The sequence below is a fragment of the Eretmochelys imbricata genome, chromosome 5 (genome assembly GCF_965152235.1).
Source record: "Eretmochelys imbricata isolate rEreImb1 chromosome 5, rEreImb1.hap1, whole genome shotgun sequence".
Classification (NCBI taxonomy): domain Eukaryota; kingdom Metazoa; phylum Chordata; order Testudines; family Cheloniidae; genus Eretmochelys; species Eretmochelys imbricata.
The window spans coordinates 45,447,069-45,475,020 of NC_135576.1; the positions used below are offsets into that span (position 1 = coordinate 45,447,069).

Sequence of the window (27,952 nt, forward strand, 5' to 3'; positions counted from 1 at the left end):
TCCCAAAACCTTGCACCCCACTTCCTGGACAAGGTTTGGTAAAAAGCCTCACCAATTTGCCTAGGTGACTACAGACCCAGACCCTTGGATCTTAAGAACAATGAACAATCCTCCCAACACTTGCACCCCCCCTTTCCTGGGAAATGTTGGATAAAAAGCCTCACCAATTTGCATAGGTGACCACAGACCCAAACCCTTGGATCTGAGAACAATGAAAAAGCATTCAGTTTTCTTACAAGAAGACTTCTAATAAAAATAGAAGTAAATAGAAATAAAGAAATCCCCCCTGTAAAATCAGGATGGTAGATATCTTACAGGGTAATTAGATTCAAAAACATAGAGAACCCCTCTAGGCAAAACCTTAAGTTACAAAAAAGATACACAGACAGAAATAGTTATTCTATTCAGCACAATTCTTTTCTCAGCCATTTAAAGAAATCATAATCTAACACATACCTAGCTAGATTACTTACTAAAAGTTCTAAGACTCCATTCCTGGTCTATCCCCGACAAAGACCAGCATATAGACAGACACACAGACCCTTTGTTTCTCTCCCTCCTCCCAGCTTTTGAAAGTATCTTGTCTCCTCATTGGTCATTTTGGTCAGGTGCCAGCGAGGTTACCTTTAGCTTCTTAACCCTTTACAGGTGAGAGGAGCTTTCCCCTGGCCAGGAAGGATTTCAAAGGGGTTTACCCTTCCCTTTATATTTATGACATTTTGTATTACTCACTTAAAGCTAAGCAAAGATTAAGAATACTGTGCAATATCAGTTCTGCAGAACTATTTCAAAATCTTGGAACTGTGATATGTTTCTATAGATCTGACGTGTTCCAGTGGGTGAGTTACTCCCAGTTGCACTTCTGTTTTGCTCTTTGTTGAGATGTAAGCTGGAACAGGAACAGTAGGCTGCAGTTTAGCTAGGAAGCTGTTTCAGTGAAATAGCATGAGATCGGGTTCATTCACTGCACGACTGTCCAATTGATCCTGACATGAAAGAGCTTGTATCCTCTCTCCTTCCCAGTGGTACCCAATGTCATTCTGCGTGTTTGAGTCCCAACACTAAAAACAGGGCAGCACTCTAACATTGCAGTTACTAAAAACTACCTAAACAAGTGTGAGCATTTTACTGGATAACTCCCAAAAGCTAGTAGTTTCAATGGGTGGGTTGTGGGTGGCTGAGTATGTTTGGAGTTGCTGGGACCTTGCTTACAAAGTTTTTGACAAATAGCTGCAAGTAGGATGGGACAAAACAGATACTGTAAGTACAGCAGTGCAGCAGGGGATTAATCACTCCATTGAGTCTAAGCTGGGAAGTTTCCAGGAGGCTGTATTTGACAGGCCCTTGTTAGAACTTTCACATGTTGATTTAGATCTTTGCAAAACATTGGATTGTTCTCTGAAGCTGCGGGGGTAGAGTCGAGCTTTTTTTTTTTTTTCTTCTCTGCTAACATTTTCATCTTCTTTCTCTCCTCTAGGTGTGTGATGTAAAAGCAGTGGGCAGTCCTTGGGCCCTCCCCCACACTATTGTAACGTCATGTGCCAGTATGAATATTAACACAGAAACACATACTTCAGTACTCAACAACCAAAGGAGAAGCTAAACACTAAGAACAAATGACTGGACTGCTTGCAAAACTTTGGGCAGCTAACTGCTTCTCCTTCCCTGCTATTGTGAAACAGCTGAAAGAGCAGAACTGAAGCAGCATTTTTTGTGGATATTTTTTCTTTTTTTAATTTAATTTTTTTCCCCTTTGTTTTGGGTTTCAGACTCTCAAACTGCATTGACCATAAGCACTGGACAGCAATATGTGTCATGTCATTGTAACTTGTCGCTCAATGCTGTGGACACTCCTGAGTATTGTCGTGGCTTTTGCAGAGCTCATAGCTTTCATGAGTGCAGATTGGCTAATTGGCAAAGCCAAGCCTGTGAGTTCCGAAGATATGGACAACAGGACAGGAGGCTCACAGGACCCTTACCATCCAACTTTGGGCATCTATGGGCGTTGTACCAGAATCTCCCACATGCAGGTTTCCAGACGAGACACACTTTGTGGGCCCTATGCAGAGAACTTTAATGAGATTGCCAGTGGGTTCTGGCAGGCTACCGCTATTTTCCTAGCTGTGGGGATCATGATTCTCTGTGCTGTGGCATTTGTGTCTGTCTTTACTATGTGTGTGCAGAGTATAATGAAAAAAAGTATTTTTAATGTCTGTGGGCTGCTACAAGGGATTGCAGGTAAGTGTGATGTGACAGCAACTGAAAACTTCCCCAACGATTTTATACATATCTCTCCCATATGCCAGTGTTTAGGAATTTGTCTTGTTTGAATAGCTAATCATCATGTAATACATTGACACTGGCAGGAGGATTAAGGATTGCGCTGTGCCAAGACCAAAGTTTCCTATGTTGCTGTGCAAGTCTTTCTTCCGTTTGAAAAGTGTGTTTCAGTAACAAGGAAGCTCTCCTTAGCTTTGCTTTGTATTGTTAGCAAACGCTGGCACCAACAATAGTGTGTCTGTCTCTCGCTACCCTAATGATTTTTCCATTAGTTCTGAAGGCGGTTCTCTGTGTCTGTGTCTCTCACACTTCGGGGTCGTGGTGAGAGTAAATCCCAATCATAGGGCTATATTTGCATGCACAGTTCCCATTCCATGCACTTATCCAAGAACACAGTTTGACCCACGGTGCTCGCTAAATAAGACCCTTTCTCACTCATCAGGGAGTTCAGTTGTTTTTGAAGAGGTAATTTTACCTTTTCACTGCCTAAGTGACAGTCATTTGAACTGAACAAATGAATTGGCTTCTGGTGACTTGTCATTTTTAAGTGTCCTGAGAAATTTGGTCAGATATTGTTCAGTTTTATTGCATATTTCCTGGAGCTTAACAAAAATTCTGTGCAGTGAGATCAAAAAATGAATGCTAAGTTCCTCCCTTTCCAATGGATGTTAGCTAGTAATTCTGGGAGCTTTCATTAATAAGCAGTGTAAAAAACCACTATCATGTGAAAGTTTTTGTATTATACACTCTGCTCTGATCATTTCAGTACAGAGGATTTTCTTCAGCTATAACTATAAAGATCTTCATGGATCTACTTGGGAGTCACCAGGGTGGCAGCAGGAAATAGGATATGTACAGACGTCTTTTCTTCGCCCTCTGGGCTGTGCTCTGAACCAGATATGTTCAAACCATAGAAAAAGGTTTTGTTCAAAAGCAGGTTGGCATTTCAAATTGAGTCTCATTTTAGGCAGCCCAGTTTGCCTGAAGGTAGTAAATGCTTCTGTAGCCAAACAGTGTCCTGTTGGCTGCATGGTAAGAGGAGACGCAAGAATGCAAGCTTAATCGTTTCTAAAATTCATTATATTTTGTGTTCAGTTGCAGGCTACTTTGTGCCTAGTAGCAGGGTGGGTACATGGGAGTGTGTAAAGAGCCTTCCCCTGGCTGCATGCAAAGGAGCTCCAGGATTCTTTAAACCTAGCTAGGACTCATGAGTCCCCAAAATGGGGTGAGAAGAAGACCAGGCCTGGAAGCAGCCAGCAGAGATATCTGAGTACAAGGGCAGCGTGCATTGCACCCTGAAATAGGGTGGTATAGTAGCTCCCCCTGCACTCCCTGGAGATCTAAAATAAAGGCATCATGCTTGCTTCACACTACCCCCAGTGTAAGGCTGTGACCTCAAGGCACAATAGAGCCCTAAATTGGCTCTTGATTCACCTGTTTAGATGGTGGCATACAACTAGCAAAGGGATTTTTAAAAAATAAAAACTACACCTTTTTGGTCTGACTACTCTGTTTTGGAAATTCACCATCACAAATGTGAAAAATATACAGATCTGAATGTCAGAGCCATATCATCTCGTACATTTTAGCTTTTCACCTTTTTAAATTGCCACTTATTTCAGAAATTAGCAGGTCAATTGTCATGTTGCTGGACTGATATTCCCCTCTTTTTAAAATGAGGTGAATATTTATAAAGATTCTAATTTCAAAATTCGTAGGAGGCAGATTCCTGTATCTAGAAAGACTGTTCCGGACTGGAGACTGGTTCTACTTGCCTCTGAAAAGAGAATATAAGAAAAAGAATTGTATGTTTTATAATTGAACTAGCTGTGCCTTTAGGAAGAATTATGGTCTCAAGAATTGAGCTATCTGATGTGTAGAGCATTTCTCATGTGTTAGGGAAGATGTCAGTCCCTCTTTTTGAGAAGTGCTGTCAATGGAAGCACTTCCTTCTTATAGTGTAGATAAATCTATGTAGTGTGAACCAGGGTAATTGAAAGGTCACATTATTTAAACTGTTGCTATGGTAAAGGCCCATATAATTATTTGCAGCCAGCCATCTTGTGGCTAGTGACTTGTTCTGTCAAGACTAATTTTACTGAATGCATTGCTGCTTTGTGCCGACAGTGTTGCTGTATCTGGACAGCTGAAAATGTTTTCCTGATGACTTGTCTGAGGTTTAATTTTCTCAATTCCTGATTTTGGAAAACATTTAACAAAATGGTTCAAGAAGGACAGCTGTCAGCATGGTTGAACTTTAAGTAACAGAATTATAACAATTTTCCCACATCTAGAGTAATGCTGCGGCTATCAGAGCTCGTAAAGGACAGCCATGTGTGGTCCTGACTCCTTGTCTTAAGTTTTCTGATCTTTCAAATGTGATTCTGTAAATAAGCAGGGGGAATAACGTTCATGAAGTGGCTTTGCTTTTCTCTGTGTGTGAGACATATTTGCAGTTATGTAGTACATCTTTTCTTCAAAGATGTGATGCTCTTACTTCAGGCTCCAACCACAGCACAAGCATTTACAGGAACTAAGGATCTAGCAGACTTAATGACATTTAAAATCTCTATATCTTTGCTACAAGGACTAAATGTAATTAAAAACATTCTGCAAGTTAATCTATTCCTGGAATTCATCATGAAAAATACCCAGTAATGGGCACCGGATGTATCATTTCTATCTAGCGTCTTAGGTTGTGACCTGGGAGTTGTCTGAGGTGAAATTGTAGATTATAAAAATCCATCTCTTCTGTTATGGCATTGGTTCAACTTCTGCCCTTGGACAAATGTGTGGAACTCCTGTTTAGGTCAGTGGGAGCCACACACATAGCTAGTTGACAGAGAGTTTTTGTTTGTTATAGACAATTAGAAGTATAAAGCTTAATAGAAAAAAATCTGCTTCTTTAAAAAGGCCCTTCCAAAATCTTGGAATTTTTTTGTAGTGGAGTAAGTCTTTCAGCACTCACTTTTAAGACACTAATTCCTTTTATTGTGGAAGTGCAGAAATATTAATTGGCAGTCTTAATTTTGTAAACATATCATGCCATCAAGAAACGAATCTGTCATCTGCTCCAAAGAGTGGAACCATATCATTAGATAAATAATTATCGCCTAGCATCTAGGAGACTGGACAAGCATTCATTTGATTGTCTTTGTGAAGCATACAATCTGTTTTTAAGGCAACTGAATCACTTTGAATGCTAGGGGAAAATGATACACTATTCTAAAATACATGTAGTAATTGATAAGCAAATATTTCCCGGTAGATTGTCATAGTAACTATCAAGCTGCAGGTAGTTAATTATCAACAGTCCATGAGTCATATGTGCATATTATTATCATTTATTTATTTGTAGTGCTTAGAGGCCCCAATCAGGACTTGAGACCCCAGTGTGTTAAGCAGTGTATAGGCCCTTAAAGAAAAACTAATCCCTGCTGAAAGAGTTTACAATCTAAGTAGATTGTATTAATAAATAAACTTCCAATCCTGGCATTCATGTTTACTCCTTATTCTTGTGTCCTGATTGACACTGTAAATTAGTTTTAAAAAGCAGAGCTTCTGACAGTGACATCAGACTTCAATCTCTGGTACAATTTAGTTTCATTATGGGATTGGTCATTATAAACTTTTTTTTAAATCAGCCTTATTGGTATTTAAAAAAAAAAAAAGTGAACCGTAGGCTCTAAGTAGATAGTAAATATCTGAGTTTGAATGCTAGGCAGATGCTGTCCTTCATTTATATGAATTTTGCTGAACAGTTATCTGCCCTAGTGATTTCAGACTGGCTTATGAATGTGTGGGCTGGGACTTGTCAGAAGAGACCTTCAGTGACACCCTATCCACATGTCAGAACAATGGGACCAGATTAGCAGTGTGAATAACTTGACATTATCTGAACTCTGAGACATCAGCAGGCCAGTCTGTTTCCGTATGGGGAACAGCACAATGTAACTCTGACAGAGCTTTACAAACAAAATAAAATGTTTCTTAATATTTTGGAAAGGCAGTTTAATTTGAATTTGAATTATTTGATTTAATTTGCCTTTCTTTGCTGAAACAATAATATATTACCAGCCAGGCCTGTTAAATGGAAGATGTAGCCCACAGGTCCTAAAACCTTTTCATAGTGTGGACTTTTTTTTTTTTTTAGGGAGCCATCTTCGGGACTACCTTTCCTTGTCCTCCTCCCCTGCTGCCAAACTGGGACCCCCATTCTTCAAAATCTGTTCTCCACACTATTACATTCAAAACCAATTTCACCCCATATTTATTATTTAACACATTGCGTTAGCTGCTAAAGCCCACAATGAGGTGGGGACTACGATTGTGTTTGTACAAACATATAATAAATGATCGTCCCTGTCTCAAAGAGCTTAGCGCCTAGAAGACAAGATGTCAAGGTTCCTTCCCCACTCTGAACTCTAGGGTACTCATGTGGGGACCTGCATGAGAACCTCCTAAGCTTACTTTTACCAGCTTAGGTTAAAATTTCCCCAGGGTACAAACTATTTTGCCTTTTGCCCTTGGACTTTATCGCTACCACCACCAAACTTCTAACCGGTATATTACTGGGAAAGAGTCCATTTGGAAACGTCTTTCCCCCCAAAATCCTCCCTTACCTTACATCCCCTTTCCTGGGGAAGGTTTGATAAAAATCCTCACCAATTTGCATAGGTGAACACAGACCCAAACCCTTGGATCTTAAGAACAATGAAAAAACTTTCAGATTCTTAAAAAAAGAATTTTAATAGAAGAAAAAGTAAAAAGAATCACCTCTGTAAAATCAGGATGGTAAATACCTTACAGGGTGATCAGATTCAAAACATAGAGAATCCCTCTAGGCAAAACCTTAAGTGACAAAAAGACAAAAATAGGAATCTACATCCCATTCAGCACAGCTTATTTTCTCAGCCATTTAAAGGAACCACAATCTAACACATATCTAGCTAGATTATTTACTAAGTTCTAAGACCCCATTCCTGTTCTGTTCCTAGCAAAAGCATAACACAGACAGAGGGAGCCTTTGTTTCTTCCACCCTCCAGCTTTTGAAAGTATCTTGTCTCCTCATTGGTCATTTTGGTCAGGTGCCAGGGGGGTTATCCTAGCTTCTTAACCCTTTACAGGTGAAAGGGTTTTTCCTCTGGCCAGGAGGGATTTTAAAAGTGTTTACCCTTCCCTTTATATTTATGACACAAGACAATAACAGGTGCTGAGCTAAACAAGCAGGCCCGGGTGGCATGGGGCAAATGGGGTAACATAAATATAAGAGGATGTGCACATTCTCAGCCTGTCAGTAGTAGTGATCACAGTTCTCCATTTACCAAGCCGTTAACAGGTTTGCAGTTTACCATCAGTTCCTCACCATCCTCACAGTTTCCCTCACCGCAGGACAAATCAAAAAAATCTCCACTCCCAGAGGATTGATTTCCCCTCCATAATGAACATCAGTTTTCCCCAGTGATATTCAGTACACACTTGGAATCAATTCTAAAAAAAAGCTAAATCTCAGTTTGCTTCAAACAGTTGTTCGTCAGGTGACCTGGCCTCCTCCCACCTGAAGCCCTTTCCAGGATCCCACTCCTCCATCACAAGGCCCCACCATGTTCCATCCCCCTTGTCCCCTTCAGTGTCCCTCCTAATCCTATCCTCTTTTCCAGCAGTTTCTCCATGGTGCTCCTCCTGTTCCCTCCACATGGGGCTGCCCTGTCTTGCACAGACCACGATTGAAAGGCTCTCCAGAGCCAAGTTTGGGAACTTCTGATCTAATCTTTTGTTAATAACAGTGATTTAGGGCAAATTTGTGCCTCTCTGGATTTCTCTTAAGAGGAAAAACTCTGTTTTTTCAATTGTTCGTATTTGCTGCATCTTGGTGCAATAATCCCATCTCTGATTATTTTAGTAGCAGCTCTCTATCATCCATTTTAATATGTCATGATAGCACAGTTGGGTGCCCTCCACCCACAAGCTTTGCTATATCAGTTCCAGTTTCCTTAGCAAGCATCTGTCAAGGCTCCATTTTTTCCAAAGCATGGCTGTTTTTAGCTGATGTAGTCAGGATGTAAACTAGTTGTTTGTTGTAGCTATACAAATTCTGTCTCACAGATTGCTGCTGTGGACTTCAAGAATGCAGGCGTACATCTGTCAAGTCCAACATGTTACCCAGCTTTTAAACTATCGAACAAGAAAATCCAGTAAACTAGTGACACAGGCAATTAAGAGCAATCAAATAAGATCATCCCTTCAAAAACTCTCAAACCCACATTTGAATCCAGCTGTGCATTACAGCATAATCACTGCTGCCGAAAAGGATAGTATTAAAATAACTTTTAGTGTAAGTGATGTAATATGTTGGTTTTTGTTGAAAGCTTATAGACATCATTTATTTTTGTTTTGTGTATCTCTTATAGAAAAAGAGACAATCTTTTAGCATCTCTCCTTGTTACCTCAGGAAAGTTTCAGACTTAAATATGTTCCCTCTTTCAAAATATTTAATATAATATTAATATTGAAGTTAATTTAAATTCTTGCCAAACTGGCTTATTAAATAAATACAATATAATAAACATTTCAAAAAAACATAAGTACTAAATGTGCTTGAATTTTAGTGCCAGGTTAACAACAGTGGAAACTGATCCGGTGTTGTTAATCTGGCACTAAAATTCATAGTGTGTGTGAGATACATATGTATGTTTATATATATGTATAATGCGCACACACACACACAGTTCAGGGTGGACTTGAGGTGGTATGGGGAATGCCACAAGGGTCACTATTACATTCTCATGACAGATCAGCGGTTTGGAGGAATAAATGTGCAGCCAGTTGATGAAATGTGCTTGATGACAGAAAACAGGTTGGGAAGGAGGAAGGAAGGTGCAGTCAGGATAAAGAGAGGAGATCAAAGTTCAGAATTAAACAGATTAGAGAGAAGCTGCTAACGCTGTTTATGATACTGAAACATAAAATAATCTGGCCAAGGACAATCAATATGTCATATGTATGGATGAATGCATAAAAAGCCGTGACACTCCCCTAACCACCTCAGTCCACACTGAACAGTTTATGGGCACCAAAGTACTGTCTTCTATCTTTGATATCCAAGCTATTTTTATTGTTTATATAGTGCCATAAATGTGTATGATGCGTTATGGATAATTAACATTGGCGTTTCCTGTAACAAAGAGCTTAATTACTTCTCCATTTACATGGACAACTTGAAATTTTATAGGCCCCAAAATGTAGCCACTCTCCAAAAATTTTTCTCACTGCCTGTCATTTTCTAGCACTCTTTAATGTGACAAACCCACCTGCGACTTGCCTGAGCAACCAGAACCCTACAGTGCTGGAGGAGTTTGTGTGAGCATGTTTGAGTGACTGACTTGAAGTGGGACTTAAGCCCTACAGTTTCTGCCCTCATTCCCGTTAGGAAGATCATTCCCAGGGGAAGAGGAAGCAAGCTGAACTCCATGCATTTGTGTGTGTGAGATGTGGACTATTTGTGGCTGGGAGCTAAGGATGAATCTGGAATTGCATGTAGTGAGTGACAGAATCCAGATGTAGGAGGAGCAGAACTGGCTAGTTCTTTGGGAATTGTGGTGTGGTGGGGAGGTGTGATTGAGAACTGCTGGGATACAGGGTGGGAACTGGGAATTGCTGAGAAAGTTGAGAAGAAAGCAGGGGGTCAGTCAGAACTTGCTGCTGAGACGGGGATAAACAGAGGGGGTGGAAATATACTGGAGTGTCGTTTGGGGTTGGGAGGTAAACTGGAGGAAATAGGGTCTTGTAATAGAGTGGGGCTATTAGAACTTGCTGTGGAGCTGTGCAATGCATGATGGAAATTGCTAAAGAGAATCTAAGGGAAGGAGGATTTTGGAATTATAGTGCTGGGTAGCCCAGAGTGATCAGAAGTTGTAAGTGGAGGTGGAAAATAAGGAGGCAGACTCTGCTGGGGAAAATAAGGACATGCTAGGGAGCAGGGAGGTAAGATATGGCTTGGATTTGCCTGGAGTCTTGCTGCTCGTGGACTAATGGAGGCAGATGCTAGACAAATGGGGTGGAGAAAAAGATGCAGTGTGTTGAAACAGAAGCAGCAATTCAGTTAAGTGGATGCAGTATGGTAACCAAACCCAGTAAACCTCTATTTGTTTTTACGGACAAGTGTGTTTCCTTCTAATATTCAGCCTACAATGTTTTGTCTAATGCCAGTGTTCTAAATTCTTCAAAAAACAAACAAACAAAATGTTTGTGTGTGGTGGGGAGGTGTTATAGTGGAAATCCTGACAGAGCCTTACCTTCTACAGCATTCTGAATAGTGGGGTATAAGACATCCTCTAACTTACATGGCCAAATGCCAGTGTGACAGCTAATACGTACTTGGCTGCTGAAAGTTCAGACTCAGGGGACCACTGTGTAGAGGAAGGAGAGGGGGAATATGCCAAAGAAGGAAAGCTGTGCTAATGTTAAGTATATAACATGCTGAACAGCCGGTGAAGTAAAGGTACAGTGTGACTGACTTTAAAAGAAACATTGTATAAATATATCCCTATAAGAAACAGTTATGCAGAGTTTGTTTGGACCATGTTGTACATGATCTGGTGTAATATAATGAACGTTTCTCATATTAGGGATGTGTGTTGCTTGTTCTTTTATATTTTTATATGAATTCAAATTTTTACAAAAGTAGAATTTGTGGTCATTGTGCATCTTTCCATTTAAGTGATAAATGATGACAAATTGAAATAACAGGGAGGTATCCAAACCAAAATATGAGTTTGGGCAAATGGCACGGTGGTGTAGAGGGGAGGCGGGGGTTGACAACTGAATTTGTGGGGCAGGAGGAGAGAGAAAGAAAAGGGTGCCCAACACTCCCCTTGCTTCCTTTTTAAGAATAAAACTAGGACATGGTGCAATACAGGACTGGCTGGGGAAAAAAAATAATATACCGTTCTGCATCCTTCTGGCTTTTTCTCTGTCGCAGCCTTTTTACAGTATTTTTACACTCTATTTGCAGACCCATCATCTTTATTTGTGATTGTGTATTATATATATAAAATATGTAAACCCCCTGTTCTAGGTACTGCCTCTTTTTCCTTGCTCTTGTCTCTTCTTCTATCACTCCTCTCTGCTCCTTTTCTTATTTCTTCTCTTTCTTATGACACTCACCCTCTCCTCTGCTCTCCCCATCTGCCTCCCCACCACTCTCTCTGCCACACTCATTCACTCCCCACTCCATCTGCTGTAGCAGTTCTTTCTGAGTCTGCTTCCTTTCCCCCACCCCCATTAGTCAGGAACAAAGGCTCTTTAGTCCATCTGTACCCAGCCACAATCTGGTATTTTCCAGGGAGGTGAGAAGCCTTGCTGCTGGGCCAGTAGCCACTTGGCTTTTGATGCGGCTGAGCTCCTTGAATGTTGTTCTCATCACAGCATAGCATGGAGTCAGAGCGAGCTCTAATGGCAAATGGATCTGAATGTGGGAGAGAGCTGGCTTGATGTCTCGTGATGGGGCCCAATGCTGAGGTGTATTCTGGAGTGCAGGAGGAAATGTGGCAACATGTGCAAGGCTGAGGGTCCGATAAGTACCTGTTGTGAGTGTCACAAGCTCAGCTGGCTGACAGGTCCTTCAGGTGGCCAGAATCTAAAGGGGTTCAAAATAACTTGGATAAAAGAAACAGTAAAACCACCCAGGGTACCAGGACATTCCTAGACATACTAGAACTGGTGCTATTACAGCTCATGAGTTTTTATTTCAAAGACATCACTTCTGTTAGGCTAGATTTCACGGTCAGTTCATTTCAGATGTTGCCAAGATATGCCTGTATGAACACACTAATCCTTTATTGGGGTCATAGTGACTCTTGCTGTGTCACTGGAGACCCAGCAGATTATACACTTTCAGTCTTCACTGATTAGGTTTGGCAGTGATATTATTTTGTTTTCACTCCTAGGAAATGTAGCTTATAAATTATAGAATAGCTCTAGGCTCTTTAATAGGGTTGCATTGAGTGATTTTTTTTTCCATTGAATAACATTTTATCTTGCCGCGCATGAATACCAGAATCCATTAACTGTGCTGAAAGTCTCCAATAGCCAAGCTAAAGGGGTAATGGGGCACTTTTTAAAACCCTTGTTTTTTCTTCTAAGATTTTTGGTAATACAGTTCTGACTGCCCTGTTTTAAACATTAGGACAAGGATAATAGAATAGTGAATTTCACTTCCAGATCTCATAGGGTTACGTCTACGCTGGAATAAAAGATCCATGGCATGGCCGCGGTTGGCCCCGGTCAACTGACTCAGGCTCATGGGAATTGGGCGGTAGGGCTAACATTGCAGTGTAGACATTCAGTCTCCAGGCTGAGCCCAAATGTCTACACAGCAATTTTACAGCACCAGAGACTGAGTCCTGCAAGCCTGAGACAGCTGACCTGGGCCAGCCGCAGATGTTTAGTTGCTGCGTAGACGTAACCATAGTCTAACCTATTGTAACATGTAGGGTGCAAACACTGCAGGGGACTATTTAAACTATAAATATAGTATATATATTTATAAAAAACTATAAATGTAGTTTATAACCACTGAAGATATTTCATTGAAATTAAAAACAAGAAATAGTTTAAAGCATCTCTGTTAACTCTGAGGGCCTGACTGTCAGTTAGTTCCTTTGTTCTTGCTCTTGGTATAGGAAATGCAAGTGGCAGTGGGAGGAAACAATGGGGCTTTGAGTCACCCCTTTATTCTTCTCACAGTCTGGGCCCTCACTCTTTGATGTCTGGTAAAGCAGCCTTAGCTGGTACAGCTTACACTCTGCTTCCCCTAACCGTACTCCCTCCTTCTGTCTGTCTCTCCTCCCACCCCGCTTTGCGGCTGGAAGGTGGTCTGAAGAAGAGCTACTCCAGGAGTTGTGGACCAGTGAAGGAACCTTATAGCGGAGGAATAGAATACTCCTGGGGTTCTGTTTGGACCCACTTTACAATACTGGTGCTGTGTCACAGGGCCATTTCACAATAGAGAACCAACCCATAGGCCTTCTAGATTTTTTAAGAAAATCTACATGTTGATTTAGCCATCCCTAACTAGCATGACAGGCATGTGCTTTTCACTTTTCAAATGAGCAGGATACAACTTGTATATACTAGTAAGGGGGCTGGCATGCACCAGGGTTGCAGTGGTGGGAAGGGTTATATCTAGTGTTGTGAAACATCCGTTGTTGCTTTCCTTTGCTTCTGTGGACAGAATAATTCAGGTTGACTTGTGGTCAGAGAGCCATAGGTCCTGTATTTCCACTCATAACTAAAGAACATCCTGAATCTATCATCCACAGTAGAAACTGAATGTTTAGTTACTAATTTATCACAGATTTTATGGCAAAATAGTACTTAATGGCAGCAGACAGCACACTACTTATTCTCAAGGCTTCTTAATCTTCAAAAATATTGAATGCTCCATTTTGCCCCAGTAGGCCAGAGTGAAAACTGATCTAAAATTGAGACTGGTGGCTAGATTAGTGGTTGTGTCTGTTGTGCAGGAGATGTGGATCACAATCCTCTCCTTGTATTCCTTCCTGTGTTGCCATGGGCTGGAAAGATTGGGGGTGTGGGGGCAGCATAGTCAGCTTATGAAAGAGGAAAGCTGGAATGCTCTGAGTTGTTCAATAGCAACAACTCCTATTAATTAAGGAGCTAAGTTGATAGCTTCAAAGGCATCCCAGCAGGTTCTCCATGGGAAAGAGGGTAAGATACCTATGTTGTCAGGATCTCAAGAGGAACTTGTGAAGCAAGAGAAAGTTTAACTCCTTAGGGTTCCACTCCCATGAGAAGGGTTGGAATGAATGAGGGGAAATTAGTAGTAGTGGTGGGAGTACTTAATCATTATTTATACAGCGCCCAAGTCGTACTTAATACATTTTTTTTTGTATTGCTGAAATCTTGTAAACTCTTCAGTTTTCATGGATGTGACGTTTAATCTTGACTCTACCAGGAGGGCTACTACTCTCACTGAACCATTCTGAAGCGCAGCAAGGCTGGTCCATGCACCCATTTACTTCTGCAACCCGTGAGAGGGGTTGGGTCTTTTTTTAAATCATCAGTTTGCTTCCAATTTTCTTCTCCTCAACTAACAGGGAGTCTAACCACAGTGTTAAAAGGCGATGGAGAGTGGGTGCTTACACACACCTTTTATTGTTAAAAGAATGGGTTGCAGGCCACGAAACAAGTGTGACAGAGAAGAGAGTTACATTGTACAGTAACTCCTCACTTAACGTTGTAGTTATGTTCCTGAAAAATGCAACTTTAAGTGAAATAATGTTAAATGAATCCAATTTTCCCATAAGATTTAATGTAAATGTGGGGAGTTAAGTTCCAAGGAAATTTTTGGGAGACAGACAAAAGGCATTATATACTGTACTGTGGTTAGGAGGTGCCCCGGCTCACCCCACACATGCACAGCCTGCTGCAGGCAAGGATGCTAGGAAGCACCTTGCGCAGCAGCAGCTCCCCCCCCCTAGAAGAACAGGCACCAACTTTGCCGGGGGATGCTCCAGGCCTGCCTCTTCCCATCCCCGCTCCATTCCAGGCCCACCTCTTCCCACCCCCACTCCACCTCCTCTGCGGAGCATGCCGCATCCCTGCCTCTTCCCCTCCTCCCAGAAAGTCCTAAGTGCTGCCAAACAGCTGTTTGGTGGTGGGGGAAGCGCTGGGAGGGAGGGGGAGGAGGCGGAGAAGAGGAACTTGTGCAGGCAGCCAAATAACGTTATAAGGGAGCATTGCACGAGCATGTTCCCTAATGGAGCAGCGACGTAACTTCGAAACAACGTTAAGTGGGAGGATGTTAAATGAGGAGTTATTGTACCAGTAGACAAAGTCATGCAGGCAGCACCTGCCTTGTTGTCATTCTGTCAAAACAACCCCCATGGAGGATTACAAGCACTCTGATTTACTTTAGTTTAATTTAGTAGTGGCAGTGCATATTTCACTCTCATTGTAGCACACTGTATCCTGATTATTAGCTTTCTCTTCCATCTCTCAGACACACCCCCCTGCAGTCTCAACACCATTTCCACATCTGTCCCCCCTCCTCCCATCCTAGCTCTGTTTTGAATGATTAGTGAGCTTACACAGATTTGGTTCTAAATAAAGAAAAACTTGCCGTATTCACAATCAAGGGGTAGCCTTCATGAACAAAAGGATTAGCTTAGTTAGGCCTGAAAGTTAAGAGAGTTTATTCTCTTGGTCAGTCTGTTTTGAAGAAGGGAACTGTGAAGGTATTTCTTTTTCTTCTGATAGTCACATGGGGTAAGGATTTTATAAAGGTAAACAGTCTAAGCAGTTTCGAGAATTTGCCTGGCCACCATTTTAAACATGTCAGTCTCTTGTCTCAGGTGGAAGCTGTTCCAGATGTATTTGTATCTGCATGTGACTCCACTAGTCTGGAATTAATTAGTGGGTCTCTCCTTCCCACTAATCTGCTGAGTAGCATTTTGCATAGCAGCTGAGTAGCATTTTGTATAGCAGCTTCCCCTTCAACAGTCCTAAGTCTCCACTCTGCCTTTGTAAGCCTGAGCTCAGTTTTATGAGTTGAATGGACACTGTCAATGTGGGGTTTTTTTACATTGACTGATTCTTTTAAATTGTTATGGGCTTTTTCTTTCCCTATTTTATGTTTAGAAGGGTCTTTTGGTGATTAACATCACCAAAGGTGTTCAGGACCGCTGCGCCTCATACTCTCCCCTTTCTTGCTGTCCAGTGTCCACACACCTGCCTGCTTCTTGCTGTCTGTCCTCTTTGTTTCAATTCTGCTGCTGCTGTTACCAGTGAACACCTTCTTGCAGACCTGGAGAAGGTATGCACCAGGAACAAAAGTGTGACACTGACTATACGCACAGTGGCGTCGGGGGGTGGGAGAGTGGGAATAATTTTCCCCCTCTAATGTCTGTCAGTTACAATAAATGTAGGGGCTGTGGGTTACAGTAACAGTTACAGCATTTTCAGAAAGAAATACCATTTTTCAAGTCCCTTTAATTTGCTGATGGAACATGGTGGACCCCTTCAGGGAAATGCTGTAATGGTCTATCTACACAAAAGTCTTAGTCTGGATTTGGAACAGAATTAAAATACAAACAATAGCAGGATCCTTCTTAGTTTTATCTCTAGATTCAGAGAGATCTGCTGTGCACAAAAGTCTGAGGGACTGGTTATTTCACAGTGCTCCAGATAATTTAGCTTGTTTCTTCTCGTTAAGAATCTTCATTCAGGGCTTGGAATACTGTAAGGTTTTGTCCAGTAATTCCCCCACCTTTTTCCTCTCAGATTTGGATTTCTGTGACTGGGTTCACCAGTCTCAAAGCCCCACACAGTTTTGATATAATCAGCTTTAAATATAAGTAGATCATTTATAAATTATAATTGAGGAAGTATTGTCTAGAGCCAGAGCTGCTGAGCAGGAGGCTATACTGCAGATTCTTTGTCAGTTGACTGCTCAGTACCTGAGTGATTAGCAGGAGCAGAAGAACTTGTTAATTGCAGGTTGGTGGAGTCCTTCACAGACATTGTTTATGTGGGAAAACCCAATGTGTCTGAAAAAAAGTCCTGATGCGTGGTCTCTTGGGGCTAAATTGAGATTGCTGATTTGTGCATGTATTCTAGACAGAAAAACATCCAGATGTGTGCCATTTATGTTTTGACAGAGTGCAAGTGTGACATTGAGTAATGGAGGCAAGTTTACTTTTTCTAGTTGGTTAAATACCTTTGGGGCTAGAGATCTAATCTCCCATCGGTATGCAGGGGATGAATACAGTCAATACCATTAGTGCTGATGGAACCTCCCCAAGCTTTTATGGGCGAATGATCCCTTCGCACATTCTTACCCTTTTTTCTTTCTCCTCTTTTAAAATAATGCAGTAGTGTAGCTCTGTTCCTTGGGAACTTGCTACATTGCCACCTCACTGATCACATCTGGTTAATTTCCTGTTTCCTCAAGTTCAGAGATTTTTCACAATTTCTTTAGGGAATGAGAAGATAGTTTCAGGATTTGCAATGGAAATTGGCTTTGTTAATATACACTGTGTTTAATATAGCACAACAGCAGCTGCATGGGAGACTGTCAGAATTAAATAGTGCGCCTCCACTTATCCAAATAAACAGCAGGGTAACTACATTCCTAAGGGGTTGTTTTCCGAGGTCAGGCCAGGGGATCTGCTTTACGTCACCAAAAAACGGCTGTTCTGCTGCAGTTCAGATCTTACCCCAAATGCTGACTAGCACACACTGTGACAAATTAGTGCTGAAGTTTGTTAATCAAATTGCTGTTTTTCCACAATGGTAGCCTGCGTCAACTGAACTGTATCAAAATCCTGAGTAACAAGTTTATCACAGTTTCTGTGTCTTCAGGAAAAAAAAAATTCTTAACCAAAGGAGAAGGGGGAAGATTGCAACACTAATGTGCAAAACATTGCTATGTCTTTTTCAAGAGATTCAGTTTCACAAAAATACATTATGCTCTGTGGGTACTGATAATTTTATGCAGCAACCTAGAGTTTTTTGTTTTTGTGTTCTGAGGTAGGGTGGAGTGTTTGCTTTTAGATCATCCAAATATAGAATGGATGATGTTAAACTACAGTATATTTTCTGAGTAGAAGCAATCTAAATAATGAAGTGGCCTTTTCCACTTCTTAAGGCTTCTTTTGGAAGCCAGAGATTTTGAGTTTGATAAGCAAGTGTTATTCAGGCAGAGATTTCAGGCAGATTTCAGGGTAAAATCCCCCAATTAACTATGAGGCAGTACTCTTGGTTGAAATAGACTTATATCAAAGAGTCTTAAATCAGAGCGCTCATTGTATGTGCACAGGTTTTCTGGCTGTGGTGCGTGAGAGTATTGTAGCTTTGAGCTTTCTAGTTTTGTTTGTAGTCCTCTTGCTGAATGGACTGTAGTACATAAGTTTCCCTCATAACCCTCATCTCTGGTTTGTGACATCCCAATGGGAGGGTGACACAAAGTTGGCAAATGATAACAAAAAAGAAATTTGACGAAGAAAAATTTGTATAAACAAATTTTTTAACAAGGAGATTAAAAATATTGTATGAAATGGTAACGGAGACAGACACATTAGGATAAGTTTTCAACTAGCCTGTACATTTCTTCTTGCAAATCTACATGTGCAGAGGCAATTTGGATGTTAACTTGAAGCTGTAAATTATCACAAGAACACAAAAGGCTTTTTCAGAGGAAACTCAGCTTCAGAATGGGAATCAGTTTTTACTTTCCAGAATTACATGCTGTGCTCTGTATCTTGGAGACTGGCAGCTAGACAAATATACTAGGATAAGGGTGTAAATAGCTGATTTTTTTAAAAAAATCATCATTAATATTTACTTAATCTTGTAGCCAGGTTAGTCTTGGAGTGAAGATCATTGTTGCTTGATTTGATTATGCTGACAAAATTATAGAACTCAAATATGAGCTTTGTTCTTCTATGACTAACAAATATTTTAATGCTTTAATCTTATTTATTGAGTTTGCTCATTAATCTGTATAGTGCAGACTTAATATTTAATTGAAGCCAGATTCCAAAATGTCAGGGTTAGAACAGTTTTTAGTCTATGGAGAGGGCAGATTTAGACAAGAAACCAAGAGCCTGTGCTCTTTTGTTGCTATTCTCTGTGGATGTAAATGTATGCTCGAGTCACCCTAGACATCTTTTTAAAAATTTGCTTTACAGTTCAATTTAAATACTTTACTAAAAAAGTTTCACTCATATAGTTTTTTAAAACAGGGCTGCTGTTAGGGGGTTTGAAAGCTAATGCTGTTTTTACTGATACTCCCTATTATGTATCTCAAGCTGCTAAAAAATTTCAAGCTGATAGATACGTTTTAAGTGCAACCTGTGTACTTATGAATCTGTGGTTTGAAAACAGTACTGTGCACTTTGAAAGTAGTATTAGATACCAACAACCAGGAGTCCTGGATTGAAATCCCGTGCCTGGTACTACAGTGCAAGGCTCGTTAGCTGGAGAGCACTCTCAGGGTGATATGCTGAGCTTGGGAAGGAAAGAAAGGTGTTGTTTATGACTTTACATAGAAATAGCTACATTTTCTGGCTGGCTGTGCTCTTGGGTGGAAGAGTCATGGCAACAGCAGATAGGTTTTGGCACAGGTACTAAGGAAGGCAGAGGTTTGACTTGTGACCTAAGCCAGGCTTAGTAGGCTTGGAGCTCTGGCTGCTTCTGCTCTCACATTGTAGAGTATTTTTGGTGGAGAGTCTGTGACCAGACTGACTTCCTCCAGTACAAATTTATTCTTTCCTCCTTCAGTTTTGCCATCTCCTTAGCTAAGCCACTCGACATCTCCAACTTTATTAAATCCCATGTCCTCAATCTCAGCCACCTTTTCACAATCTGTGACTCTCTCCTCAGACTCAGCCATGCCCCTATCTCCATTTCTTTCTCCACACAGTCTCTCGCCAATTTCTTCCAAGAGAAAACTGACAAAATATGATGTGACCTTCCCTCTCCCCTGAGCTTGCCTTCCCTTCCCATCCTACAATTTTCTGGGCATCATCTTTGACTCAGACCTCTTTCTAGGTCCTCATATTCATGCTATATCTAAATCTTGCTGATTCTTTCTGTGTAACATCCTAGATATTTTCCTATCTTTTCCTATCCATTCGCACAGCTAAAACTCTCAACAAAGTACCCCATCTCAGTCACTGCAACATCCTTCTCTTGGGCCTTGACAAATGCAATCTTTCCTTATTCATATCCATTCAGAATTCTGCTGCAAACATCATTTTCCTAACCCGTCACTTTGACAATCTCATCCCTCCAGTGGCTACTTATATAAGCTATTTATGTTTGATTTCAAGAGCTGTCACAGCCTATCCCCACTCTACCTACCATCTCACATTCACTATCAGTATGTCATCTCCTGCCTCTGATCAGCCCATGATGGCAGCCTTCATCTGAAACTTGTTAAAGTTTCTGACACCTTTGTGCTTTCTCCCATATTGCCCCTCACACTCGGGAGGAGCTCCTCAGAAACCTCCATACATCTCTCTCATTATCCTCCTGCAAATTCCGCCTTAAAATTCTTCTTTTGCATCATGTCTATTAAAAAACCTGGGATGCTGATACCACTGCCTGTGACACTGGCCAATACTGTCTCATTGTTTCCTTGTACTTCCCTAACTGTCTGTATCCATCTGTTTTTCTCTTGTCTTACACTTAGATTGTAAGCTCTTGAGGCAGGGACCTTCTTTTTGTTCTGTGATTGTACAGAACCTAGAACAGTGGGGTTCTGGTCCTAGGTGCTACCGGGCTGCTGGGTACCCACAGCTCCCATTGAGCTTTATCCCTTCTCAGCATCGTGGCATTGGATAATATTTTAATGGTTGTTTTCAAACTAATTGCAGTAAATGGGTGTTTGGCATTAGCATGAAAAAGAAACTTCACCATCAAACAGGTTGCTTATTAAGAAATATCAGGGCCCTAATGCTGCAGTGTGGAGGCTGGTGTGGGAAATTAATGTTTAATGAGAATTTACCGTTTTCTGCGTAATTTTTCTGATTGACAATCTGGCCGCAGACTAGTCTGCAATTGCTTTTTGTTCACGTGTGACTGCCTCTGTTTGTCTGAGATACAAATCAATAAACCAAGACCACAAATTTAACCATGGAAACCACTGAATTTACATGATGCAGAGGCCAGTAGTGTGCTGTGCTGCACGAATAGAAGTACATTGTGTCAGGTGAGGGGAACGTACACAAACCTCTGGAAATGCTGTAATAAGAAGGCTCCTACCTCTCAACCATCCAGTTCAGAATACTGCTAATGGCCCCAACGTTGTTTCTCCTGTCTCCCTCCATTGAATCCCTCCCCGCCTTCTCTGCCCATTCGTATTTCCTTTCTTCCATATCCTTGATGCTCACAGTGCAGGAGCACCATGTGTGTCCCAGGGCCTATCCCTCAGAATGCAAATCGGAGGAAGCAGAGCAAATGCAATGGTGTGGGAGCTGCGAGCTGTGCAACTACATTGCAGAGTTGAGTGGCAATGGAAGATAACCAAAGAAAAGGCCGTTTTTCTCCTCCTCCAAATGTAGAAACATTTAAATTAACTTGCAAAAAGGGCATACCAGGCATGGACACTGTGGGGCTTAATGTAATTAACAGGCAGCTGCCTTCCCCCCCCTCCTGGTTGCTAGAAGCTGCTGTCCAGGCTGCATCTAGATGGGATGGGCAGCTGAGTGTGTGTCTCCCTGGCAGCCAGTGAAGGCACTGTGCTTTGAATGCCTGGCTTCTCCAGATGCACACCCTGATTCCCTTGGTCATTGAGCAGGGAGGAGAGAATGCAGATAGCACACTGAGCAGCCAACCATGCAAGAGAACAAAGTCAGTTGCTTTGGAGCCATCAGCAATACTCCTCCTCCCACCCCTAGTGGAGTCTGGACTATTAAGAGGGGTGTTGAGGAGGGGGAAAACATGATGTCGGATGACGGGTAAAGGGTTAAGTGACCCCATATGGACACTAGAGGGGAGGAAGTGGGCCTGCCTTTGCAAATGCTGCAGGGTCATAGGCTTTGGCCACCCCCATTTCTCCTAGCAGAACACGGGTAGAGAGGAGCCAGGGTCTGTTAGTTGTAGGGTTTGGTTTTGGTATCAGAAGGGTTGGATGAGCATCTGAACTGATCCTGCACTGACCCTATGTTCATTTCATGGAGGAGGGGGAGACGTTAATACGTATTTTTGCTTTTCTCAGCATGGCCATACACATATTTTTGTAATGCTGAGGCTGGTTTTGTGCATGCTCTCATATGGTTTTGTAACAATACATGGGATCAAGACTTCTAGTGTGAAAGTTTTTATCTGAAATACCCTTTGTATTGAATTGCATGCCATTCAACTTAACTTGGAAGGACAAGGTTCTCTGTTGACCCTGCCAGGATTTTATTTCTAGAGACACCAAATATTTGAACCCTGATGCTAGACTACTAAGCCACCCTGTCTACTAAGGAATAAGTGGGATATTGGCTCTTCCTGGTTCATCTATGTTTCTTTTACTTGTTCTTTTGTATTTTTGTCACAATTTTCTTGGATTCTTAACCAGCAGGAGCAGTCAAGGCAGTAGGTCTGTAGAATAGTTAACCACTACTGCTTCAGATAAGCAAAAGGAAACAACATGAGAGACTCTTCCGACTCTCTACCCACCTGAACCTGCTACCCCTACAGCCTTCTTAGCTGGGAGAGATCAGAGATGGATCTCTTTGGCTGGCCAATAGCTTTTTATGCTGTAATATATGGCATGAAGTGCCTCTATGTGACATTAAAGAGCTCTATTTTGTCATAGCTATACATTTAAAATAAATAAACATTTATTAAGCTTTCCTACAATTGGGACACAGACATTAATATTAAAGTCGCTAAGGATGGTAAACATTGATATGTCTTAAAAATAAGGAAGCGGTGGAACTCTTGAGGAAATGTCTTATATGTTACATGTTTACTGAAATTGAATGAAAGGTGATTTGGCAGGGGAAAACACCTTAAGAATTTTTACTTGCTTGAGTGTTGGTAATACCAGTCTGGGACATGACAGCTTACCTGTTTTTAGCAAGCAGAGAAAACTGACCCTTCACAGTTTTTTCCAAGACAGTCCCAGTTCAGTTAATTGTTATAGTCAACTTTATCTTTCTTTTTCAGAAATCTGCTCTTCCCTTAAAGCAAGGTGACTGGTAGTGCTATGGGAGTTGAGGGTGCTCAGCACCTTTCAGGATTAGGCCATTTATTTGAGATCAGCTAAAGCAAAGTATTGTAGCATTGTGTATTAAACCAGATTTTGGTTGAGGTGTTCAAAGTGGCAGAGACATTAAGGCTAAAACCTCAGAGGAAGAGACCAAATTGGTATTTGGTTTTCCATAAAATCCAGGCAGAGTACACACAAGAACAGTACAACAGCTTCAGCAGCATGAGCTTCGGGTAGGAATTCTTCAGATCTGAGAAATGTATGCCAAGAAACAATTTTATCATTTTCAGGGGCTCTTCTTCCAGTAGGTGGAGATAGATGTAAATTAAATATTGGTGCAGAATGGTCTAGACATCAAATGTGTAGTTAAAAGTTCTTGCTAGGGCATATAAACAAAGTATTTCCTTGATGCAGTTTTAGAAACCCACATGGTATTGGCTGGTTAGACACTATTTGAAAATCATGATTAGTGAACCTTTTGCTGTTGATCACTAAAAGATATAGCAACTGCGACACGTTAGTTGTACAATAAGAAGAAATACTGTTTAGTCATCTGGTTACACATTGAACAGGAAAGTGCAGGTGACTAAAGGAGGGGAATTGTTGGTGTTTAGTCTGAAATGGTTGGTGGGCTCAGCATGATGAAAGCACAGCTTATCCAGATCTGCCTAAGATTAAGCACTACTTTATACTCTATGTACCAAGGGCACCAGACAGGAAGCACTACATAAAATTTGTCATTGTTTCTTATTGCGTATACAATGGGGAAGAAATCCCTTCACTAAGAATGGCCATCATTCACTGGGAGATTTCACTACCCCGAGGAATAATAAGTTTACAGTTCATTCGTGCAATAGCTCTCCCATCATTATTTAAGAAATGCTTCATGAAGGACTTTCTTTTGTGATGCAACTGACATTTATAGACATTTTATTGTCATATATTCAATGGTTTAAAAACCTGGGAACTGTAGTTTATTTTCACTTAGGGAGAGTTTTCACAGCTGGTTGAATTTCTTTCAACAATAATTAAGAAAATCTAATGTAAACTAAAGCATGTAAAATATTAACTGAATTGAATGTGAGAGGGACTAGTCCTTACATCTGTTCTTGCACTGAAGATTTACTGAGGAATAAACAATGCCTGGCTGTGATTTATAACTTAGTGGAAATTTCAGGGCTGGAAGAAATATAGGAATGAATTAATGCTGGAGGTAGGTGGAAAACTAAACTTTCTCTGGATTCACTTTTACAGTGATAGCACTGTTTACAACTTGTCTTTCCCAAAAGGCACACAGTAAGTCCTCGCTTAATGTTGTAGTTATGTTTCTGAAAAATGCAACTTTAAGCAAAATGATGTCAGAATCCAATTTCCCCATGAGAATTAATGTAAATGGGGGGGAAGAGGGTTTAGGTTCTGGGGAAATTTTTTCACCAGACAAAAGACTACACACGCACACACACACACACACACTGTAAGTTTTAAACAAGCTATTTAATACTGGTACACAGCGATGATGATTGTGAAGCTTGGTCGAGGTGGTGAAGTCAGAGGGTGGGGTATTTCCCAGGGAATGCCTTGCTGCTAAATGATGAACTAGCAATCAGCTGAGCCCTCAAGGGTTAACACACTGTTGTTAATGTAGCCTCACACTCTACAAGGCAGCATGGAGGGAGGGGAGACAGCATGGCAGATGGAGACACACACCGTGTGTGTGAGAGAGAGAGATGTGCATTGCCCCTTTAAGTACGCTGACATCACACTAAGTATACTGCCTTTTTAGGTAGATCAGCAAGTTGAGACAGCAGCTGCTGCCAGCAAACTCCCTCCATCCTGAGCCCTGTCATTGCCCCTCCCCCCCGCTCTATGGAAATGGAGTAAGCAGGGGAGGGGGACACCCTGAAATTAGCGTGCCCCTCCCTCCTCTCCCCGCACAGCAAGCAGGAGGCTCTGGGGAGCAGCACATGGCAGTGGGGGTAGGAACTGCTGACAGTTGCTAGCCTGCTAGACGGCTGCCGGCGCAGGGAATGGGGAGCTGATAGGGGGGCTGCCGGTCCACGCTGGTTCCAAGCCCCCACCAGCTAGCTCCAATGGGCTGCTCCTTCGTCAAGCAGTGGACAAAGCAGGCGGCTGCCAAAGGACATTATAAGGGAGCATTGCACAACTTTACACGAGCATGTTCCCTAATGGAGCAGCAATGTGACAAGATTAACCGGGATGACTTTAAGTGAGGAGTTAGTTACTGTACAGAAAAAATCAGGTAATATTTAAAATCTTATTATTGATATTTGCAGTTTAATGAATTTGCTACACATAATTGAACAAAAACATCCTGCATGTTCATAGTGCCATGCCAAGCAAAATTAAAAAAATAATTTGAAAGAAAATACCCTTTCTTAGTAGGACTGTTGATTAATTGCAGTTAATTCATGTGATTAACTCGAAAAACTTAATCGCGATTAACAGCAGTTTTAATCGCACTGTTAAACAGACTACCAATTGAAATTTATTCAGTATTTTGGATGTTTTTGTACATTTTCAAATATACTGATTTCAGTTACAACACAGAATACAAAGTGTATACTGCTCATGTTGTTACAAATATTTGCACTGTGAAAATGATAAAGTATTTTTCAGTTCACCTCATACAAGTACTGTCGTGCAATCTCTTTATCGTGAAAATACAACTTACAAATGTAGATTTTTTTTGTTATATAACTGCACTCAAAAACAACAAAGTGCCAAACTTTAGCGCCTACAAGTCCACTCAGTCCTACTTCTTGTTCAGCCAATCCCTAAGACAAACAAGTTTGTTTACATTTGCAGGGATAATGTTGCCCACTTCCTATTTACAATATCACCAGAAAGTGAGAACAGGCATTTGCATGGGACTTTTGTAGCCGGCATTGCAAAGTGTATTTAAGTGCCAGATATGCTAAACATATGGTCGGGGAGCAACCCCATGTTCCAAGTGTCCTTCAGCTGCCAGGAACTGGGACCGGACAAGAGGATGGATCACTTGAAATTGCCCTGGTCTGTTCATTCCCTCTGAAGCTTCTAGTACTAGCCACTGTCAGAGACTAGGCTAGATGGACCACTGGTTGCACTGAGTATGGCCATGCTTATTAAGTTCAAGGATCAAATGGGAGAATTTGGAGAAAAACAACAAAAATGTTTAAGTACTAGAGAAACTGTTTTATGAAGAAAGATTAAATGTGCCTTGGCTAAGTGAGGACTCTGAGCAGAATACAAGAACTGTTCACAAGTATTTGAAGGGTATAAAAGTAGACAGAAATACTCTGGGGTTTTACAATAGGTGTGTAACTAGAGCTAACCTGTTTGCTAGGGCTAAAAAAAAAAAGAAGACTAAATAAGAGGAGAAAAACTGACAGTGAGATCTATTAGACTGTGAAATAGCCTCTCTCCGGCAAAGTGGTGGAAGGACTAGAAATTTAAACAAAGCACTATGCAGTGTACCGCAGGGAATCATGGACCAACAGGGTTTTTCATCTCTCATTTCTATTATTTGTAGGGGAACAGGTGTGACCGAACATTGTACGTTACAATAATGGCAAAATGTTATATTGTCTAATATATAGAGGTTGTTAAATTTTATTCTTTTTTTTTTTTTAAGGCCTCTTCCTTATCTTAGGCTTGATGCTGTACCCTGCAGGCTGGGGCTGCCAGAAGGCAATAAGCTATTGTGGACATTATGCTTCTGCTTATAAACTAGGAGACTGCTCACTGGGCTGGGCCTTCTACACAGCTATTGGTGGCACTGGTCTGACATTCATCTGTGCCGTCTTCTCAGCACAAGCAGAAATTGCCACATCTAGTGACAAAGTGCAAGAAGAAATTGAAGAGGGGAAAAACCTTATCTGCCTCCTTTAAATACAATGGAAAAAAGATCGATCAGTGCCTGGGAAACACTGACTTCAGACTGTTTTGCTTTTAAATGACTTGATAAAAGGATCCACTTACCTGTTTTCACAATTTGTGTGATTAAGCCTTGAACTACTGAACATTCTATCACTTGCTGGGCGATGAGGACCAGAGAAAGGAGGATCTCAAGCAAAGAGAGTGTAGATACGTGGGAATTCTTGGTATGACTACATTGTCAGGACTCAGCAGAATATACAACTTGAGAGCGAGGCGGGGGAGTGTATATAGTGAAAAAACATTGTAATATACCTGACAATTTCTGATTTTATCAGATTGCATTCTCCACCTTGGTCACTTTGAAGGATCTGAATTAAAATAATAAAAGCCAGCACATTTCTACTATGTACAGGACTAGCCTATTTAATCAGGTTTTGTTTTCAAGGGCTTCAATCACTTGTGAAGGTTTTATTGCCATCTGGTTTGGTACTATAGTTAATATGGTGGTGCTTTTTGATGAGTTTTAAAATTACTTAAAGCACAACTGGGTTTTTTTGGATAATTAAATGCATGACAAAGAGAACAGGGTTGACATTAAGACCTTGCTAAAAGTCATATAAACTGTAAAGAAAGTGAGGTGGGGCTCAAATTATTTAGTTTGTTCTGGCATGAAGTATCCGTAACAAGTGGTAGGTACATTATATTTTAGCAGCTAGATTTGAAGTTAAATTATTTTTGTTTCATAGCAGAGCCAGGGGAACGGTCGTTACCCTGGAGTTTACCTATATAAAATAAAAATGGTAGAAATAATGTTTTAGGTTCTAATGAGTGAAACACTGAACTTTGGATACAAAAATGGTGCCTTTACTAGAAATCCCAGGAATCCTCAATATTTAGGAAAAACACTATATTCTCTCAGCAGCACAACTGACAGGGTTATTTTGTGAATGCCAACAAGTGTTGACACTCTTCAGTAAAAATATGAACTGTATGTTGGGTTTACAATTACAATAGTTCTGTTTGCCAAAAGAAACCTCATTCCCAGTCCACAGACCAGTGTCTTA

At 41.1% G+C, this 27,952-nt stretch overlaps 1 protein-coding gene across 1 annotated transcript; it reads left to right on the plus strand.

Annotated features, from left to right (window-relative positions):
* The first annotated feature begins 1,191 nt into the window (after positions 1-1,191).
* Positions 1,192-27,532, plus strand: LHFPL2 (LHFPL tetraspan subfamily member 2). Its single transcript, XM_077816996.1, has 2 exons — positions 1,192-2,238; positions 26,644-27,532. The coding sequence occupies exons 1-2, from the start codon at positions 1,809-1,811 to the stop codon at positions 26,898-26,900; spliced, it is 687 nt and encodes a 228-aa protein (XP_077673122.1). The 5' UTR covers positions 1,192-1,808; the 3' UTR covers positions 26,901-27,532.
* Positions 27,533-27,952: the final 420 nt, after the last annotated feature.